At 40.0% G+C, this 21876-nt stretch overlaps 1 protein-coding gene across 1 annotated transcript in view; it reads left to right on the top strand.

Moving 5' to 3' along the window:
- Positions 1 to 21631, top strand: part of cacna2d3a (calcium channel, voltage-dependent, alpha 2/delta subunit 3a) — a 185340-nt gene extending 163709 nt beyond the window's left edge. Inside the window, exons 27-37 of the mRNA XM_061736038.1 lie at positions 5937 to 5998; positions 7759 to 7803; positions 7897 to 7959; positions 8915 to 8985; positions 10739 to 10814; positions 10929 to 10981; positions 13512 to 13567; positions 15538 to 15652; positions 18816 to 18933; positions 20195 to 20272; positions 20421 to 21631. Of these exons, the coding sequence (XP_061592022.1) occupies positions 5937 to 5998; positions 7759 to 7803; positions 7897 to 7959; positions 8915 to 8985; positions 10739 to 10814; positions 10929 to 10981; positions 13512 to 13567; positions 15538 to 15652; positions 18816 to 18933; positions 20195 to 20272; positions 20421 to 20513 (830 nt within the window). The 3' untranslated portion in view covers positions 20514 to 21631. The remainder of the gene's footprint in view (positions 1 to 5936; positions 5999 to 7758; positions 7804 to 7896; positions 7960 to 8914; positions 8986 to 10738; positions 10815 to 10928; positions 10982 to 13511; positions 13568 to 15537; positions 15653 to 18815; positions 18934 to 20194; positions 20273 to 20420) is intronic.
- The last annotated feature ends 245 nt before the right edge of the window (positions 21632 to 21876 follow it).

Genomic DNA, 21876 nt, shown 5'->3' with positions numbered 1-21876 from the left:
TTTGCCCTCCTGTCCATTCACATTTAAATCCTTTCTTCAGCTGGAGGGTCTGCCAATTATTTCCATTCTGTTATTTAAAATCATTCTCAGTTTTTGGTCACATGCTTATTTTTGATTGACTTTGTCTGCTGAATGAGTAAAGATGTCAACCTTAAACAATAAATGCTGGTATGAAGTTGTGGTAGAGCATTTACTGTACCTGCACACACAGACACGTTCAGATTCACTTCCACGTTTTAGAGGGTATGTTTATCTGGACCACAACATGCATCTGTCTATGTCTGGCATTGCCTTTGTATCCACTACAATTCTCTGTGTCCAGGCAGTCTGTTTTGTGTTTGTTGTGATGTCTAAAAATGTAAATAACAGAACAAAAACAATGTCCTACAGTTTCATGTGAGTCATTAGTCTTCTGTGACACATCCAGTACATGCGACACTAGAGCCTTGAGGACAAACTGCAGTTATGGCTATTTACAGAACATCTTATCAGTCAAAATATAATAGCTCATTTATATTTCAGATTTGGACTAGTTGATTTTTTTCAAATTAGTTTTTCAAAATTGTTTCCTTTCGATAGACAGTTATTTTGATTATTTATTCCGCAAGGACTATTATACCGTTTCAACAGCATATCAGTTGTGGAAATTTAGAATAAAAATAAAATACTTGTACATACAGAATTGAAAAAAGAATACAATTGGTAATATTTTAACAGATGAATAACTCTCCAGGTGTGGTTATGGAGAACGGTAGAAAGAACCTTCTGAGCTGCTCCTTGTGGCAGCAGAACTGACTGCTGCTTCTGGGGTGCATCATTTTGAAAGTAATTTAAGTCATATCTAGATTTGGCATGAACCGTCAATGAAGCTTCAGTTTTATCAGAAAACGCAGGAAGTTGAAGGAATCTTGTAGTCTTGTAGAGCTCTGGGAGCTTTCTGTTCCAGTCGTCTTCTGAAAGTTGCACAGAATCGCAGCATGAGTCACCACTGCAGGATGTTGCTGGAGCAGATATAACGCTGTACAAATGCCACAAATAATAGCAAATATATCTCTCCGGGAGCTGTGTGTAGTTTTTTGTTCTACTGTAGTTGGGCTCTGATCCACATACAAATACAAACAAAGTCATACAACGCACATGCTGTACATATGATATGGCGTCGTGATTGCCTTTGCTACGGACCATCACCAAATACGCATCCACTCTAAAGCACTCTTGTGCTAATGGTCTTATACATTGATCCAATCATTATAAGCCTAACTATTTGTAGGCTGTAAACCCGGTTGTCATCTCTCCCTGCCTGGGATTGAACTGATAGTAGATTGGTGATGGGGTGGATTTAGAGTGGATTTTCTGTCTCTTCATCTTCAGACTCATAAACCCAGCTGAGGGCATAAATACCCTCAAGTTCTTAAAGCATACCTAGGGAAATTAAATGTTCTTGCATGGCACGTAAAAATTGTGTCAGTGGCAGGCGTCAGTGAGACAGGTCTGAGTTTTTGTTCTGGGCTGTCAACCAGGTACTGCACATCTGTGCCCTTTTAACCTCTACAGCAATTTCACAGTAGTAAAATTCCTAAACTATTCATTTAGGTTTACGTTTACCAGATATGTTTTCCTTGTTTATGCCATCCCATGCATGTATTAACTCATGTTAAAGTCCTTATATGTGGACTCTTGTTTCCAAATTATTTGATAATTCTCTGTTTTGGAATTTGTTGGAAATTTTGTTGGACACTTTTAACAATGTCTTCCTAGTTTTAAGTTTCCATTTCTGTTGGCCGAAATCCTAAATTAGACTGTCCTCCAGGGTTTTTTTATGTGGGTGTAGACACGGTGGGCTGCTGAAAGGTTCTGGCAAAGCTTATGACAGGATAATCTGCACCTGTTGGTCTGGGCGAGAGCTAAAACAGGTGAAGGTTGCACCGTTATGCCTGCATACATGTTCACAAACCTGCAGTTACTTTAAATGAAAAGCAAAACAACAGAACCTTTCTGACGTATATCCAAATCACATGTATGTACCAAAAGATGTATTCTTTGTTACTTTGTTTGTGTGCACAGTCTAACGTATTTTTCCGAGCAACTCTTTATGGTGTTGTGCTAGTCTATGTGGAATACAAAAAATAAAATGAAATAATGATTACTGAGATATAAGGAAACCCCTATACTGGATAATTCATTATGGAAATCCAGCTGGGTGTTTTTAGGACTAAATGAAATATTGTTTCTATCAATTAGCAAAAATACAAATACTTTTATTCAAGAAAGTGGTTCCCCCATGAGATACAAGATATTCAATATTAAACCACTGTGATGTAGGTAAAGTTCACGTTCTTTTGTTTTTTTTTTACTTGCACATTCATTCATTGTATATTAGTTCCCTCTATGACCCTCATGAGGAAGAAGATATGGATGGATGGATCAGTAATTTCATTTCCCTAAACATACCTGGTTTTGTTGTCTATCCATATTTGACAGTACCATAAAGCAAACTCTGTATAATGGTACAAGGCACCTTTATGCATCTCAGGTCAGAGGTGGTTTGGGAATGGCGTTAATGAATGTGCAGCTTGGACTGTTTATTTTGTCACTAAACTAGCTCTCATTAATGGTGAGAATTTACCACATCCCAGTAATATTCTTTAGCACATTATGACTTTGATTAGTCAAAGTTAATGATAATTTTTTTTCCCAGTTACAATTTCCAGTAATAAGATTAAGAGATTCTAGGAAAAATTATCAATTTATCAGATTTGGTTTCACAGTGGCCCTCTTCATAGGTGATCTGTCGCCCTTTTCTGAAAGCTTCCTCCCTGCCGGCACGTTTAGTCAAAGATGCTCTAATTAAAGAGAGGACACATTACAAGCTGCACTAATGGTATAAAAGTGTTAACACCTGAGGTCTGAGTGGCCTTCCGCCCTCTTTGGCTCTCCTCGTGAGTTCCATGGAGTTTTCTCAAAGAAGTCCTCTACCAGTTGGGCCTCTCATTCTCTTGTCCATATCTGCAGGACTTCCCCAGTGAAGGCTGAAACTAATGTAGTGCCAAAAAATGACACTCCTGCAGGATCTGACCTCACTCACATGAAATCTGTGGTGCGTGAGAACAGTGTCAGGGTTAGAACTGTACTCTGTGGCAGCGCTTGTTTTCAAAAGAGGACTGGATTCTGCCGGGGCGTCAGATTTCAACACATCAACAAGAGCTGATGGCTGCGCTTGCACAACAGCCTACACGATCACAAACTCCCTCCAGCTGGGGCCTGACCGGCAATAGCTGTGTCCCAAACTTTATAATGTCCTTACAGGTATATTCATGTACACTGTGTTATGTCAGCATTAATGATCTATGATATAATTTTGCCTTTTGGGGCCAGCAGCCTCTTGCATTAAGTCCAATAAGTGGACTCCGCCCTTTTATTGGGAAAGACCCTTACATTTCCTCCCTTCTCAGTTAATCCCCTACAAGCACTGAACTTTACATGCAACATTGATTTTTCTAAACTTTATTTATATATATATGTGCTGATTTCTGCCCTCTAGCTTTGTAACCTTTGAGAACGGATATGTTATTTAAGCCCCGGCTAAAAGTCAATTATGTAATTATTATTTCATAAAAGGAAGAAAGAAACAAACAAAATGTCAAATTTTTGTTTCACTCAATTTTTATAATACAAATTGTATAAGATATTCAAATAGAAATTGGGTAAAAAAAAAAAAAAAAAAACACCTAACAGACATTGTAGCTATCATGTAAATGGTAAACAACAATGACTGCAGTAAAACATAGCCTCATTACCACTTCAGAATAAAAACGCTTTTCCATGGCTGCCTCCAAGTCTGATTAATGAATAACTGACATCAACATTATTGATTAATTCAAAATACATTTTCTAGCCTATGAACCAATGAGAAACCACGTGGAGCAGTTTCTTCTTTTTTTAAATAATCATAAATGTAATATGTTGTACTATATGTTTCCTCTATACAGTAAAGAAAATAAAAACATAATCGTGTAAATGTTCTAAGTTCCCCTGAACATTACACCCGTTTTAAAATCGCTGCATTGGCTCCCTGTGTGCTTCAGGATCGATTTTAAGGTTCTTTTACTAGTTTTTAAGTGTCTTAATGACCGTTGCGGACCCTGAGGTCCTCCGGTGCCTTTTAACCATACCAAAAGTTAGAACCAGGACACACGGGGAAGCGGCATTCAGTTATTATGGTCCCCAATTGTGGAACAGCCTCCCGGAACCTCAGGGCTGCAGAGACTGTTGATGTTTTTAAAAAGAGGCTCAAGACCCATCTCTTTAATCAGGCTTTTAACTGACTCATTTAACTCTTTTAAATGTTTTAATGCTCACCCCTATTTTTATTGGACCTTACTACTCTGTTTTATATTAATCTTTAGTTTATCCTGTTTTATTTTCTCATTGTTTTATCTCAATGTTATATTTAAATGTTTTAGTCGTTATTTATGGTCTATTTTATACATTCTTTTGTCTTATTCTCTTAGTTTTTAATGTCTTGCTTTCTAGACATACTTTTAGGATTTTATGTTATGTTATACTCTTTTAAACTCTTTTAGTGTATTTTATCCTGCTTTCTTGCAGCTTTTATCTCCAGTGTTTCCTCATGGGGAGCCTCCATGCTGGGAGTGACTCTGGTCTGCAGGGGGTCGTCCTGGGGGTGGTTCTGGCCTGGATGGGTGTGGACCTCTGCACCACGGCTTTACCACTGTGGTGTGGACTCCTCTATCCGTCCGGGCCGGGATGGTCTCTGTGGAGGCCCCCCATGTAGCTGCGGGTTATGAGACCTCCTGGCGTGGACGGCCCCCTGATACCGTTTCCTCACCTGGATCCTCTGTGCTCAGCCATGTCTACACCGTGTCTGCGTGCGTGTCTGTGTGTAACTTGGGTGAACTGTGGTGTGCTTGTGTCTGTCTGTGTGTGTGCGGGGAGGGGGGCAGGGAATTCATACGTTTTATGTTTGTATTTGTTTTATGTAAAGCACTTTGTGTTGCATTTTATATATGAAAGGTGCTTTATAAATAAAGTTTGATTTGATTTGAATGCAACTACGGATGCACATACGCTGTATGAAAGGTGCTCTATAAATAAAGTTTGATTTGATTTGAATGCAACTACGGATGCACATCCACTGCACCAATCAAATATATTTTTGTTTTGTAGTTTGATGTCCCATTCAAATGCCACAGTTCCATCCAATTTTACAAGTTGCTTGCTCTTCGTTCTGGCGAGGTTTTTAAATGTACTCCTGGAAAGATTTACAGGCTCTCAAAGTCAAGCAGACCCCCACTGAGAGAAAGCAGGGCTCCTTTAAGTCTTAGAGGCAGGGGGTAGAAGAAGAGAGGGATGAGAAAGAAAGCAGCAAAGTTTAAGCCTGTGGTGAATGTGTCAATCTTTCCACTGCCTACTCTGAACAGACCGACACTTTTAACATCATTGACAGCAATTTTCCAAGCAAGGAATTCTGGTCAGATCTGTGTGTTCAGGGACCTGCTGAGTTGAAGCTTATGGAAGTGGGAACAGCTTCGCACCAATTCTGGAAAAGCCTATCAGGATAGCAACAGGGAGGCATAGTGAAGGATGGAGTAGATTTCATGGGGCTACAGAGAAAGAAGTCTGATTTACTGTAGAATCAGTTGAAATTTTACATGAGGTTGGTCACACCTGTATATGCATGCTAATCACATTTCAGCCCTCCAGATGTGTGTAATGCAGCGTGCAGTTGGCCATTTGAGCCATTTTGCCCTGCCAGAATCCTCTGTCCTTTTTATTAATTTGCTGTTTTTGAATGGTGCAATACGTATTCCATATACTATGAGTATATTAATACGTTTTAATTCCTATAGGATGACCACTACAACACACAAGCATACATGTTTCTACATCTGATCTTAATATTGTTTCTCTTTCAGCTGTGGGCATACAGATGAAATTGGATTTTTTTCAGAGGAAGTTTTGGACCGCCAGCAGACAGGTACACACATACAAAACACAAAACCTGCATACTGTACTAATGTTTCGGTTTTTTTCAAATCTTTTATCACCCAAGTCAGACCTAAGTCAGTCCTGGGCATTGCTCACCCTCTAGCAACCCCAGGAGGGCCTTACTGAGCTCAAGTCTCCTCTTTAACTTGAGGAGTGAACCAGGTGGCCAGGACTGTTGCAAACTCCACACAGAAAGGCCCTTTCGCCAACCCCACCCAGGGTGGAGTTGCTAAAGTCATGGGGGAACTTAACACGCACTCAGCACCCACAGCGTTCTCGGCAAGAATTGAACCCAGGACCTTCTAGGTGCCATTACACTCAAATAACTAAAACAGTCAGTAGGAATATAGGCCCCTGCAGTGACTGCAAGAATCATTAATAAAAAAAAAAAATTCTAGTCATTTTGATTTGCATAACTTTTATTTACCAAAAGTTCAGTCATGAATATGCGGAGGACTTTTTCCTATCCCTAAATTGTGCTTCATTTCAGGCTCATTTGTAAATAAATGAATGTGAACAATCATTGAAGCTGGAGTAACCCACCTGTAGAAGTCAAAGGCCTTCAGGGGCTCCCATGAATTACCAGACATGCATTTCTTAGGCAACAATGTTTTATAGTGTGGTGATGTCAGTAGAGGAAGCTAAATAAGTATTATGAAATAAAAAGCTATCGAACAAAAATGTCTGTGAACATGGAGACAAGTATAGAGGGTTAACAGAGCCTGGTTTAGAGCAGGGTCACCTTGTCCACCGATAAAGTTGTGATTAATAAAAAAATATATATTTAAAAATTCAAGCCCCCGTCTGCTGGGATTGCTGTGCGTTGGTCAGACGGACTGAGAGCAAGCTGCTCAAACTGTACGCTCTACTATCCAAAATTAAAATAACCTAAAGCCCATCAAATTTAATCCATGATAGATTGTTTGACGTCACCTGGTGTAATCTGCTTTTGCAGTAGGTCCATCCAACTGTTAGGCCCAAGGTTTGGACCCACACCGTCCAATTTGGATCAGTTGTACTAGGTGCAGGAAGGAACGTTGAATCACAAGTCGCCAACAGCTTTCAGCTAAGACACAAAGGAACTTAACTTCTACTGACTGGGTACATTTCATGGACACTTCAACCCAGTTTCTAACCTCACAAAGCTGAATCAGGTCCACGAACGCATCAGCTTTTATCTGACAATTGATCGGCACAACATGGTTGATGAAATATCACACAACTGTAACAGAGACACCCTCCAGCACACAGCTGCAGACACGACCTGCAGTTGCTGCCGTCTCTCTCACATGCTCCAGAGGCTCAGCTGTCTGCCGCCACAGAAAAGCCATTCAGCATAAAAATAAATGGGCAATGTATTTACAAAATCCTTTGAATTCATCGTGGTGGCTGCGCATGAACACGAATGTCACCCTCTGCTGGTTAGCTTGCGCTGTGTTTTGCCGGGTGACCTAAAGCGCTGCAGCTTTTTTCTCTCTTTCCCCATTCAAATAACTCTGTCCATCAATTTGATCTCATTAGCAAAAGAGACAGCTGAAGGTTCATAAAGAATGTGTTTGTCTGAATTCCAGATTATCGGATTGTGAGGTCATAATCTGCTACGGTTCGCTAAACTGACATTTGAACAATAAAGGTTGTTAGTGAGTTATAACAGGCTTTCAGCTGACAGAGAGGATTTATGTGCTCATCTAAACAGCTTAAATATTTGCCCACTTCAAATGCACATATCCGTTTCTCTTTGCATCCCAGTGTGCAGCATTAGATGGAAAATGCTCCATAAGCTGTGACGACGAGGTCAGTTGTATGTCAGTGTGTCAGTCTGCCTTTTCATGATTCTGTCACATTTGACCTTACAGCTGCCTTAACGCTGTTTTCTCTGTTTCACAGAATATTAACTGCTATCTCATTGACAACAATGGCTTCATTCTGGTAGCAGAGGACTATACGCTGGTGAGACATGGATGCTCATGGAAATACACACACAAACATAAGACCTTATATAAGAAAAGTGTTTTAAGAGGGCATTAGTGTGGGAATTCTGCTGATGTCTTCCCTTAAGGAAAAAAGTAGAATACATGTTTCGATCTTCCAGTGAATGTTTTGTTCGAGTCTCATACCCACTATTGTCATTTAGACTGTTTTCAGTAAGACATGGTGCTGCCCTAGCATACACCCTCTGTTTAGCTGTCATCAGCCATGCTGTCACTCCAGATCTGGCTCATCCAGAAGCCGGTCCGCCAGCTGTCACTGCCCTTTCCTCCACCCCGTGTTCTTTTCACGCAGTTCCCACTTGTTGCCAAATTTAATAATTGAAAAGGATGGAGCAGTTAGTGTCCACCTGTTGAGCTCCATCATCTCATATGTTTTGTCATTTAGTGAAAAGGTTATTGACTGATATGGCGACATGAATGTTGTCGATCAAAGATCTGGATAGAATATTTAGCGGGGTCAGCAACAGGTCTTTTCTTGCGGGTTGGAGGATCTGCCACAGGGTGTAGTTTCAGGACGTGTTGTGTTCAGAGGCGATCTGATAGACAATAGATTGTGCCATCTAAAACATGTAAACGTTGAGAGTACGCACCAATGCCAACGCTGAATGAAAGATTCTTGGATCCCAATCCAGATCAAACAAAAACTTCACCTCTAATTTGACCCGAGTCCCATCGCTGGTTAAGTTCCCTAAAGGAAGCATTGATGTATTAGTAATTTGCTCTCTAACTGGTTAAACAACCCCATTTAATAAAGCCTGTGGTTTAGTTAGGTCATTTCTTAAATACTTGCATGGTAAGAAGCTATGTGAAATTGTCAGTAGAATAATAAACATATAGGATCTTTAATGGATGATCCCAGAAATACTGTACCCAGCATAGTCTCTACCTACAACATCTACTTTTTTATTCCTTAGACAGGAAAATTTTTTGGTGAAGCAGAGGGAGCAGTCATGACTAAGCTTCTGCAGATGGGCTCTTTCAAAAGGTAAGGATGTTGAGCTGAATGTGTGTGCGAGTGTGTAATTAGATGAGCTCAAGTGTACATGCGTGGGTATATGTGTATAAATACGCGTGTACGGTAATGGGTAGACCACAGAATGAGAACACGTCTCCCCTCGTGCTGACGGCTAATAACTTGGCCAATCATGTTGAGCCACTGAGCGCTGAACTCTGACCCCTTTCTCCGAGGACTTCACCATTACAACAAATCTTTGCTTGAAATAAAAGGAATTTGTGAGAACTTGAAGTCATACATGTCATACATGCATGTAGACATACATATTGTACTTGTTGTAAAGCTCTGTCTTCTGATAAAAACACCAGCAGCTTCCAGAGATGAAACTCTGCAATTATTTGTTAGTGAAAAATGCAGAAAAGAGATTTTTGTTACATTTGTGAAATCTTAACGGGGTTGTACAGATAAGTGTAAATTAAAAGCTGGCAAGCAAATTTCCAAATACATGACAGGGCTGTACCCAGCATTCACTTATGCCTTCAGGACACCGGTGAGGAGATCTGTCATACTGTCTTCCTATATAACAATCAGGCGTGACAAATCGTTGCTCTAGCAAAAACACTATGGCTGTACATCACAGTAATTAACCTCAAAAGCACATGGGAAATAGTTTACAGACCAATTCATGAAGACAAAGAGGTCTTCAAGTACTTTCACTGAAACTTAGATGCTTGATGACGGTGGATTATCTGAGATTGAAGCAAATGTATAATGAATTAATTGTACGTGTTGGTGTTGGTGAAGGATTAGTGTGATTAGTAACAGAGTCTTTAGATCTTAACATTAATGAATTAAATATGACCTGTCTTAACCCAGAGCCAAATGTATCCTTCAAAGCACAGGCGTTGTCTTGTTTTCAAAGTTAAATTTAAGATAAAATATCAGAATTTATTGCTCAGCATGTAGCCTGTATATAAAGACAAATTACTTGATATTTGCTTGTTAATTGCCAACAGATCAAAGCACGCAACAGACAGAAATATGTATTCATACACATACCGGGGTAAAATGGCATATCCATGCAAACACACATTTATATTCTTAAACTGATATTACATTGGTCTAAGTTGGCTCTCAGCACCATTACGCGGCCGGGCTTAACGGTAATTGGTTTCTGTTGGTGTGGTGAAGCTCTGCGTTATTGCTGCCGTGTGAGGCTTAAACATCGCCCAGGGCTGAGGATACACCGGGCCCACTCAGACATTACTCACACCTCCTGAAAAAGATTCACACATAAGTTTGTTGTTTTTTTTCTTTTTTTCCTCAGGTATATCAGAACCTTTCCAAACGTTACAAGAAAGAGAGTCCACTGTGTGTCAGAGTCAGAACCCCTTGCAATACCTCCCCAGACAGACCTAGATCTTATACCCCGAGGGTCCACTAAACCCTTAAATCCTCTGATATTCCTCCAATATTCCCCAAATCATCCACACACACACACACACTCAAGCTCTCGGCTTTCACTCGCTTTCCTTTCCCCATTCTTTTCACATCCCTCCAATATATTAGTTGCAGGTAAAGTGGCAGTAACCTGCTCCCACTTTGCAGTCCAAAAAGCCCGTGAGGCATGTAATAGTAGAGAGAACTGTTAATGGAGGCTTGTATCCCCATCTGTACTGTGTTGTCCACGCAAAACATGGCTATGAAAAGTCTCTTCTCAATGTATATTTCTGGTGTTCTGTGTCCCTCGGCTTACCCATCTTTTTCATATGTATCCCCTCAGAGTGACTCTGTATGACTACCAAGCTCTATGTTGGGTCTTTTCAGAGAGTAGTGATAGTGGACACACACTGCTAGATGTAAGTGCCAAAACTTTTTCATTCCCCTTGACGACCATCAGGACTATAATATAATATTAGATCATGTGCAACAAACTCTTGATCAATGTTTTCTCTTTTTTTTCCCTCCTTCAGCCTTACTTTGCTTTCTTCTCAGCTGTGAAGTGGATCCTGACCGAACTTGTCATGTAAGAGCTCTACGTATTTAAGAGTGTCCGATGTCTGTCTGTTACTACGGTAACAGGTCATTGCACACAGAGTTAGTCAATATAAAATACACCTCCTGTCATTCCTGTGGTGCTACATGGGACATAAAAAATAATTTGGTCTTACAGGTTCTAAAGTTGTGGAAATATGACCTTGGATGAACAGCACATGTATTACAATGGGTGTTATTTATTGAACAAAAACGAAGCCAAAACTGAGAAACAGTGTGTGAAAGGCTAAGTAGACCTCATGTTTGAGTGGCCAGCAGAGCCACCTTTTGCATCAATAGCTTGAAGCTGTTTTTTAAAGGATGTTATTCATTTCTAATAGTCTTGGTCAATTTAGAATATAGTTTCACTTCATTGAGGTTCGTGAGTATTTCTTTATGCATGGTTATTTTAGGGCCCCTTTTGTAGTGTGCATTATGACTGTGGTCTCTTTTTTCCTAAGAACATTTATTTAAAATCCCAGCGATTTGTTCAAATGCAGACCTAAGTTTTGCTACCAAGACACTTACCGCATGTCAATCAAAGTTAGCTTTAGTCCTCCAGCTAAATCTTCCCGAAATACCTGCTGAGCTGCCGTCAGACGTTTACAGCAGAATATACTATTTAACAGGTTGACTTGACGGGGAAAGAAAAAATGACAAGCACATCGCTAACCGTGGTTGCATGATGGTTACAGATGAGGAAGTGATAACGGCTAGGGATTGGTTGATTCGACTGCAAATTAATTATATTAGAAATAAATGTATTGCTATCTATAAACTCTCCTTGCATTGTACTCAGAGTTGTCATGGGTCTGAAATTTAAATGATTGGGACCAAAATGTTTTTTTTTTGGACCAGGCTGTAAATATGAAGTTGGACTGTTGAACATGGGAGTAAGTGGACATTGACTCACTTTGTCACCCAGCTCCCAGAGGTCAATCAAGGAACTGCGACGAATCTTTTTGTAATAATTTTCTATAAAATTGTCAATAGGTCATAAATATATTAATCAGTAATAGTATTAATTAGATAAATGTTACTTAACCAGTTCAATAACCTCAGTCAGGATAATTAACGATCCCGAATCGCTCATAGGAGTGAATATGGGGTGTGTTGTTTTTTTATGTGGCTCTGCGCTTCATCTGTCCTGTGTGTACTCCTGACTTTCCTTGGGAACCAAAATGGGACAATGCAGGTGCAGCTACAAATCAAATCAAATCAAATTTTATTTATATAGCACTTTTCATACAATAGTAACACAAATGGCTTTACATAATAAATTCAACATTTAACATAGAACAAATCAAACATGGATAAAAACACACATCTGTTCATTTTCAGACACATCCTCCCATTAATACCCACACAGCACAAACACACACCCCCGCCCCTCCCCCTAACCACCCAGATCAGGGTCGGTTATATGATATACGATAAATTGATTATGATTGATTATGTAGAATCAATATTAATACAGCTATGTATTGAGTAATGTATAAAATTTCAATTAAGTTGAAAAATACTTTCTGTATCCACGAAGGGGAATTCATTTGGTTGAATTACGTACTGTAATGCTTAATTATGTCTCAGCTTTATAATTATATTGCAGTAATGCTCTATGCAATGTCTGTACTTTGTTTTATGACTGTGTGAGAGCAAAGCATTTTTTTTGGGGGGGGGGGGCATGCAATCTGTTTGGGGCTCAGAGTTTAGCCAAATACACTTTTTTTGATCAGTTCACTTGGGAGTTTATTCCACAATGCAGCATAACATGTTGCTGCTCGAAATCAGAACAAAACTGGCCCTGCTCCTGGTCAAGAAAAGGAAAACTAGGAAGTTTGCGTATATCTGATAAAATAATGACATGTAATCATAATTATATCCTGTGTTTGTCATGTTACAAAAATTGCATGCAATCAATAAGCCAATCAATAAACCACGCTATCGAGACTTTGATCACTACCCAGCGATGAACAACAGTGTTAAATATGCCATAGCTCAGTCTTTTCTTTTGTTATAAACAACCATTGCCTAACAAGTATAACATGGTTCCATTTAAATTTCTGAATTTTCAAGTACATTTGAATGAGATGTTGAGTCAGTTAAAGGTTAAAATGCACACAACCTCAGCATTAATGCATCATGAAGTAATTTATGGAAACATTTTCATCTGTGTAAACTTGGTGTGGTAATAGTGAGCTGCGGCAGATCATGCAATATTAATTGGATTGTCCGGATGAGCGTTGATTATTAGGGCCCGAGCACTGACAGTGCGAATTCTGATCTTGACATTGCAATATCCAAGAGTATTTAGTATCCATATTTCTTTTGAATATCTTGCATTGACTAGAATCTATATTGTTGCTTTTAGAAATGGTTTTAGGCATCATGTGCAGATTAAACAGTTTTAATACCATATAATACTGCAGAAAGTTATGCAGATATAATGAACAGCCTATAATGGGAAAATATTCAAGTGTGTGCTGTTACACTGTCATGGCTGACGTTGCCTCCATATTTAGATTCCTGGTCGAATTCAACTTATACAGCTGGTGGAACTCGGACGTCACTGCTAAAGGTAAGAGAGGTCATGCATGGAAGCACTGTCTTCCTACTGTTGTAATCATCAGTTATGCACAATTTTGTTTGATATATATTTTGTTTTGTAAATCTGAGTAGATAAGAGAAGATCTACACGAATAGCGACACAAATTATTAATGAAAACTATATATGGAAAGATTGACCAATGATACATAACGCTTGATTTCAAGTATTGAACTTGTTGCAAATTCCTGCAAATATTTTTAAATAATATCAATCTCAATAGTTTTTTGTTTTTTTTACTTTAACATTTCTAAACATTAATTTATTTTTTTTTACTGAATTTGATACAAATGTATTGATGGCTGTTAAATGGAAGGTATTTGGTGTGTTGGTGTCAGGTATAAGGTGTTTTATTTAAAGATTTAAATCGAACATTATCCGTAAATTCAATGGAAACCTTGCATTTTGGCCAGTTATATTGATAAGAATTAATATTTTTGAAGATATATTTAATACAAACTGTTCAAATTCAAACTGAGCTAAACGTGTTGCATGTAGGCTGCATCTTTGCCAACATTGCCATCTCACCTCCTTTTCCTCTTGTTTCTTTTATGTCGGAAAAGAATATGGACGATGTTGGAGGAAAAAATAAATAAAATCAGTCCCAAAGTACAGAAAAATAAAGCAGCCAAAGGTTACATCTGTTGATCTCGGCGTAACAGAGGTTTTATGCATGTTTGAAAGTGCGTGCGTGCATGCGTGCAATTTTATATTGCGTTCAGATCAGAGTTGCACCTGATGATTTAATGATCTGGCAAGACGTGTGTCATATTGATCATGGTTTTAGGCAATATCTCTTTTGTAACAAGAGTAAAGGGGCCTATTAATCTTTTTCTCACTCAGTCTATTGCTTTTCTCCTTTATCCCAGTTTTATGCATCTCTGTCTTTCTGTCTTCCCTCCCTCTGTCTTCCATGAATACATGCACATTCTCAGATTATTACTGCCAGGCCATGAATGTTGTGTTTCTTCATTCTTTATGGAGTGTTGAATGCTATTTCCCTGTCTGGAAAGAAAGCCTTACTAAGCTGCATCACATTGTAGTATTAATTGTAGCCAAAACTAATAAAATATTTTGTAAATGTGAGAAAGGGAGGAAGAACGAACCACAAAATGAAAGTCTATAAAATGCTTTCCTTGCACACTTTAATCCTGAATGAAGTGAAGCTGGGCATTGCTGCTCGCCAAGTAGTCGAGACAATTTCACAGCTGGCTAGCCTCAGGTCTTAGCAGCACTTTCTGTATCTTTTTACAACAGAGACACAAGCGTGTGACACACAGCTGAAAGACCCCAACTTAGCAGTCCGTAACCCAATCTACACAGTTTCTCAGGCTGAACTAATCCCAGACGTTTATACATGTCTGTATTTTATATGCAGTGTGTACACGCACACACACACACACATATACACACACCCACACACACACACAACAGTGCTGCGCTGCTGACTCGCTGTAATTAAACCACTCCGTTCCAATCACATTCAATCCACCATCTTCAAAAATCTGTGTGGGAAAAATGAGAAGAGTGCTGTGATAAAGCTGAGCATTATAAATGCCTGCTTGTACTGAATATGTGACTGCATTACATGCACGCCACTTGAAAAATATATTGTAGCGTTGTTCCAAACCTCTGGGTGGCAGGAGCGTTCAAGCAATGTTCTGAAAACGGCTGGCCTGAATTTCCACTGAAATACTGTATTTCTAGCAGGACAAGAGGCGCTTCTGCTTTAGAAACATAGTTTTCCTTCATGCTTATACATTTTCATGGCTTCTCCAGTTTGACTATTTAATATAATTTGACTCTTAAAGGGATGTAACTGTTTTATTAAGTTTGATTCAGTATTTTGCCACCTCTTTCCTTCACGTGACTTTGCTCTTTCTCCTTCCGTCTCTCCTTATCCTCTCTTTCCCTCATCTGTTGTTCTTTCCTTTCCCTTTCAGCTCAGAGGATAGGTCGGAGTATGCAGCTCCCATGTGACACAGAATACCCAGCCTTCATCTCAGAGAGGACCATCAAAGAGAACATGGGCAACATCGATTGTGATGGCTGCATCAAGTACGAGACACACCAACACGCACGTGAACATCAATCAGAGAGTTGCATCTAAGATCATTTAATAACCTGTCGCCTAAATAAAAATCTTTGTTGTTTTTTAGCTGTGTGTTGTGAAAGAATATAATAGGAAATTAATTTTCCTTATTCCTAATGATGATCAGAAACACATTGAGGTTATTTTTCTTAAATCCATCAAAGACACAGAATCAGACGCGTTCAGATAACAACTATGTCCTCTGGCAGTTTGAAATACGAGGCATTTAGAGATGAGGGAGAGAGGTGAAAAAAAAGGCTTCCTTTAAAAAATGGGAAAATGAGTGTGGTCCCCATTAACAATTTGGGATTTTCTGTCAGGCAATTGTGGGGTGTTCTCTGGATCCCTCCAATGGGCCCTTCATTGCTCCCAGCTGTGGAGCTGTGAGGGAACTCTGAAATCTGTGTTTGTGTGTGTTTTCCTTGTGTGTCTGCTGCCGGTATAGCCTCACAAGGTCAGCGGGGTAACCGCTGCCCTGGGTGCCAGGTCTGAAATGCGGTTAGGGATGCAGTCAAACCCAAACACACACACACAAACACACATATGACAGAGGCATGTTTCTCCAATGATGACACCAGACGTGGAATGTGGAATTAGCAGGAAAGCTTATGCGATCTGAAAGACATGTTGTCTTCCGTTTTTTTTTGTTTTCTTAAAGACAATGAATCGGACCAAGTAAAATGTGCTTTTTATTTCATTTATTTGAAAGTTTATGGCTCATATTTGCAATGGAGGATATTGGTGATAAACATCTGTTTTAAGTTACCGGCTCACTGAGGCCTTTCTCTCATATATTCATTGAGACACGTGTGTATGCTTTATGCTCTAGGAAATAAACCCCTAAGCTCTTGCCTGTTAAACCTCTCTTAACTGTATTTTGACTCTTATGTGTGCATGTGTGCGTCGTTATTTGCACATATCCATTACTTCCTGATTGATGTGACAAAGCACCAGAAACATCAAGAGGTAGTGGATTCTTTAATAGCTTAAGTGCCCCAACAGTATGATTGGGCCTCCACTGCTGCTTTTCCAATTTCTGTGCTGCATCGGCAGATTCAGAAAAAAATGTGCCTCTCCAGTGAGAAGAACATCTTCACATGCACAATTAGAGACAATGCTGCTGGCTGCGTTTTCCTCACCTCAACATAAGTTGTCCCGCTCATGCCGGTCACGTTCTCATGAATGCATGACTTCATGTTTTACAGATTCTTAAGAAACAATTATGGGGACATGCATGTTTTTATTCACATACTGTGTTTTCAGGCATATTTTGTTGTAGTTCCCCAAGAGATACGAGTAAAAGGTATTTTAAGCACATAAAATGATGTAGATTTGCATCTTAAGAGTAATGTTCCAGTAAAAACATTGTTTTTTATTTTATTTTCCATACCTGTTCATTCAAATTATCTACTCTTTATTTATATATTTTTTTTGTACTTTTAATTTTCAGAACCTCTAAGCCAGGACATGTTGTTATCACTCTGCATTCCTGGGAGTTATACATTACTTTTGTGCCCTGTTGTGATAGCTCCAGCTCCCCTCGCTGAGCATCGTGAAGTTGGCACTGAAGAATAAGACATTTCCACCACGGTCAAAGAGTGCTGATAAACAGTATTGATTTTCCTCTGGCTAAGCTGCAGATGTGTAACGTGTTTTGTAAGAACTTTGAGGAGAGAGATTTGTCAGTGCAACTTCGAGCATGGCTACATCTCAGAGCGTTCCTCTATTTCCTTCACAACCTTAAATTTTTACATTTCACATTAATTGGACGTTCTTTCTTTCTCTCTGTCTTTATTTTTTACTTTTTCCTTCTCTCTGTATTCATGTGGGCGTCCATGTGACCCAAGTCTCAGTCTGTCTTTGATATATATTTTTTTTTTAGCTCGAGAATGACATGATGAATGGATCCCCTGCTGGTCAAAACCTAGAGACCTGAGAGACCACAGTGCAATGACATGTCAAAAACAAATCATCTGCACTATCTGTGTTTGCACAAGAGTGACTGCACTGATGTATTTTGCTGCATGTTGTACTTTTCTTTTCTTTTTTCCATGTGTCTACCGGGTATGTGTGCGTTTGTATGTGCGGTGCAGTGCTCCCTTTCCCAGTTCTGGGTACGTTCAAGGCCAGCAGCTGCGCTGTCAGAATGTGTTTAGGTCTTTTCCACAGGAACGCCTGCTCTGCTTTCTATCAGCGGGCAGGGCCGGACTGGCCTGGCATTGTGCAGCAGTGAACAGAGATTATCAAAACCTCAGCGGATCCAAATTTCACCCTGCTTGGAACCGGCTCGGCCTACATGCTGGAGTGGTTTGGTTGGGGTTTAGTTTATTGTGGTGAAATAGGTCTACTGGAGAGGGTTGGTGCCGCTCAGACAAAGACAAGACACTGTTATGATTCAGGTTAAATTTGTTATAGTATTAAATGAGCGAATATAGACATATTCTAGGTTATAGGTCAGGCTTAATTTGTCATCTGAGAAGTTTCAGTATCTTTTCATTGAGCTTTTTTTGCATCACTACGTTACATGTGCCTGTTTTCATACATATCGTTAAGTGTTTCAGTAAATCTGATAAATCTCCCAGCTGCAGCAGAAGAAAGGGGATGGTAGAAGTAACATATCAAGAAAGAAACTGTGGTAGATATAAAAGACCATCTTTACAAGGTCTCTACTCCATAAAGCTTAACCATGGACATAAATCACGGGACAGGAGGCTGAGGCAAGGTCCAATCTCTCAGGCCAGCGAAAATACTTCCATAGAAAGCTATGAGCATAGAAGCGTGGTTCGCATTTGTCTCTAGATGGACTGTTTTATATTCAGCAACACTTCATTGGGGCTCGCCTTGGACAGAATACTTTGTATACCTGTCTGTCTGTACGAGTCTGTCTGCGTCTGTGCGCTCATTGACAGCCGGTGATGTTGATATTTCATCCCGCTGACGTGCTTCCTGTGGCATCTCTTCAGTGCATACCCCCTCTTTCAGAGGAGAATGTGAGCACAAATTGCATGAACCACATGGAAATTGAAGTTACACCTTGATTACTTGCCAGTGTCACTTTCCGCTGCATCCTCTCCCTACTTGCTTCCTCATGCTTTTGTTTTTTCTGGCTGTCTGTGCTGTGATTGGCAGGTCTTTTGTGATCCAGCAGATCCCCAGCAGCAATCTGTTCATGGTGGTGGTGGACAACAAGTGTAGCTGCGGCATGTTTGAGCCAATCACCATGGACCCAATCGAAATCATGTATATCCTTTTGCGGCCACATGCAGGAGATGGGTGGCGTGGGGGGTGGGGGGAGGGGGGGGCATGCATGTCACAGATGAAATAAAAAATACCAGTGGGTTGTTGTAAATCAAAGCATGAGAGTCAAACATGACAGAAACATAAAAGGAGTGTCCAGCCTTGGCTTACTGACAAGAGTCATATTGAAAATGAACTTCTTAATAAAGGAATGACTGAAGGGATGGTTAAAGCACGCTTGATTGTGTTACATGGATATCATGCTGTAGCCATCCCTTCTCCCACGCTTACCTTATATGTTCAATTTTCTTCCACCTCATGATTTCCAGAGCTGATGCAAAACACGTTCATGCGTGGGGACGTTTTCAGAAGCTTGTTTTCTCTCCTTAGAATGAAAGAAATGACATTGTGGTAGGGGACAAAATCCAAATCTGGTGAACAGACACTCCCTTCTGTCTCAAACTGCTTTGTGAGTGAGGTTGAATGGCACACATTCATGAATCATGATCAACAGCTGACAAAGCCAACTCAAAAATGCCTCAGACCAAAGGATTTTGGTTTGTAACCACATAACATGCTGGATTCTACTTTCAGCCTGCATTTGCTCAAAAAAAAAAATCTTGGTATGCCTTTCTGTTTATTTCCTCAAAGAGAGAAGGACTGTAAAGCAGAGATGTGTTGTTCAGATTCACAGAGAGGATGGAAATGTGCTACTGTGGGATCTAGCCAGTCATTATCTACATGTTTGTGGAAATCGCTTCGTTTTAGGTAAGTTAAAAAGTAATCAGTTCTGACATTGAAAGGTTCTTCACTGAGCGGACCTTGTCAGAAATACATTACTTGGAGATTCTATGATGTAATTACAGATGTCGAGATGTGACACCTCTGACTAGCCCCGTTCACTCACTAACAGAAGCAGATTCACTGGAAAATTCCTCCATCCCAGTTACTGAACGCTGTAGATCATGGTTTAGTAATAACTTTACATACTGTAACTGTGTACCTGACAGGTTATATGAATTGGACATCAAGTAGCTGTAATAGTTTTATTGTATACCTTTTTTCAAGCAAACACCATAAATGATGTATTTAGCGCCATTCAGTTTCAGTGGGATGTTTTCAGGTTGGGGTGGGGGACGGGGCATTGTGCAAAGGAAAAGAATGCAGATGTGTCGTCCTCATCCATACCTTTCTGTTATAAACAAGAAATACACTGTACATGAGCAGCGAAACACCTTTTGGGGTCATTGCCTTAACGTCATGCACATAACGAATCTCTCAAGTGCGACAGACTGAAGATGCAAAAGGACAGGAGGCGTCCAGACACCTGCCACCCTTTTCATCCGGAGGTATTTGCACCACAGACACGATTACCAAAACATCAAACACAAATGCCGCACACACAAACACACTCCTGCCACGATCATGATACATTTTTTTATGTAAATGTTCCCTGCCTTTCGACCCCCCCCCCCCCCCCCGCCACCTTGTCTCTAGGAGAACTCAATGGAGTGCGGAGGAGCTGTCAGTCTCGCCCCATCTCTTTTGGCAACACTGCTCTGCATACTCGTGGCGTTATTACCTAGGTGACCAGAACTGGCCACGCCTCTCCATCCGGAGCTCGATTTGGATTGGCTTGGCTCGGCACACAAAAGAATTGCAACAGTGCCACAGAAAATAACACTTTTGCCCCATATGAAACCATGCCCAATTCCAACTCACCATCTACAAAGTCCCTAGCCTGGAGGTATCTCCATATTTGGAAAGGAGTGGTAATGGCTATTAAGTAGTGATCATTAAGGTGTTTTAGCAATACCATGAGCAGCAAGGAGGTCTTGGGGAAGAATAAAATTTAGAAAACATACACTGTGAAGAATGCACTTAGTAGCTTAAAACTGCACAACTGGGTGTTGTGGTAACACCCGATGACACTAACCCCACAACGATCAGTCCTGTCAGGTTGCAAACAAGGGCTCTGGTCTGTAGTGGGGCTTGGAACTGGGCATTAGCGTCACAAAACCCCCGGCTAGAGTGTGAAAGGAGCACCTTCCCCAGGTCCACTCTGACTTTTCATGGACAATGTTGATTCTGAAGACTAAAACATCCTATTGGAGAGAATTTAGCTGGGATTGTCATGAAATCTTTGTCTAATTATCTTTTTTTTCATGATGATGAAAAATAGGTTCTAATGTACAGCATATACTATATGAGAGAGAAAAAACAAACAAACAAAAAAAACACTTAGTTTATAATTTGCAAGTGGTACCCATAAACTGTGACTATGAGATTTTGAGTCCTCTCATGTGAGTGGTTGTTAATATTTAAGCTTTGCCTTATGGAACGACGTTTGTCCTGTTTGTGTACTTTTGAAATAAAATTATGTTTACAAATTATCCTGTTTTGGAAAGTTGTGTTGTTTAAATGATTTTTGTAAATCACAATAGACTTAATATGAGGCGTTAAACCTCACTGGTATGGATTGTACTGTTATTGTTCTCAGATTAAATGAATGCATTTGCTCCTGGAGGTTCACTGTTGGGAATTATTCTGGCTGCTTTTTGGCCTTCACACAAACACAGATGTGACAAGCAAGTGTATCCGTGTGTCTGTGTGTGTCTGAACACACTTCTATTTGTATGTGTGCATTTGTTGTTTCCCTATTCTGTCATCCATGTGCACTTCTGCCCCCAACGCTCTCCCACCCATAGAGACAATAAAGACCAAGACATTGGAACTGAAGATCAACCACAACATGCATCTGTATTTGTTTAACAACAGACACAAACAATTCTTAGGTATTTTCTGACATCCAGGACTACTCACATTGTGCAGAAACATACAGTATACTGTAAGTCACACTGTTGTAGTGAAAAGGGGTGGGCGGCAACAGAGTTTTGTAAGACCCCGTCAGTGCCAGCCAGAGGAAGCACAGCTGTAGTCTCCATGTCAGCAC

The sequence above is a fragment of the Cololabis saira genome, chromosome 12, assembly GCF_033807715.1.
Source record: "Cololabis saira isolate AMF1-May2022 chromosome 12, fColSai1.1, whole genome shotgun sequence".
In the NCBI taxonomy this organism is placed as follows: domain Eukaryota; kingdom Metazoa; phylum Chordata; class Actinopteri; order Beloniformes; family Belonidae; genus Cololabis; species Cololabis saira.
This window is presented reverse-complemented; position numbering and strand designations above follow the sequence as displayed.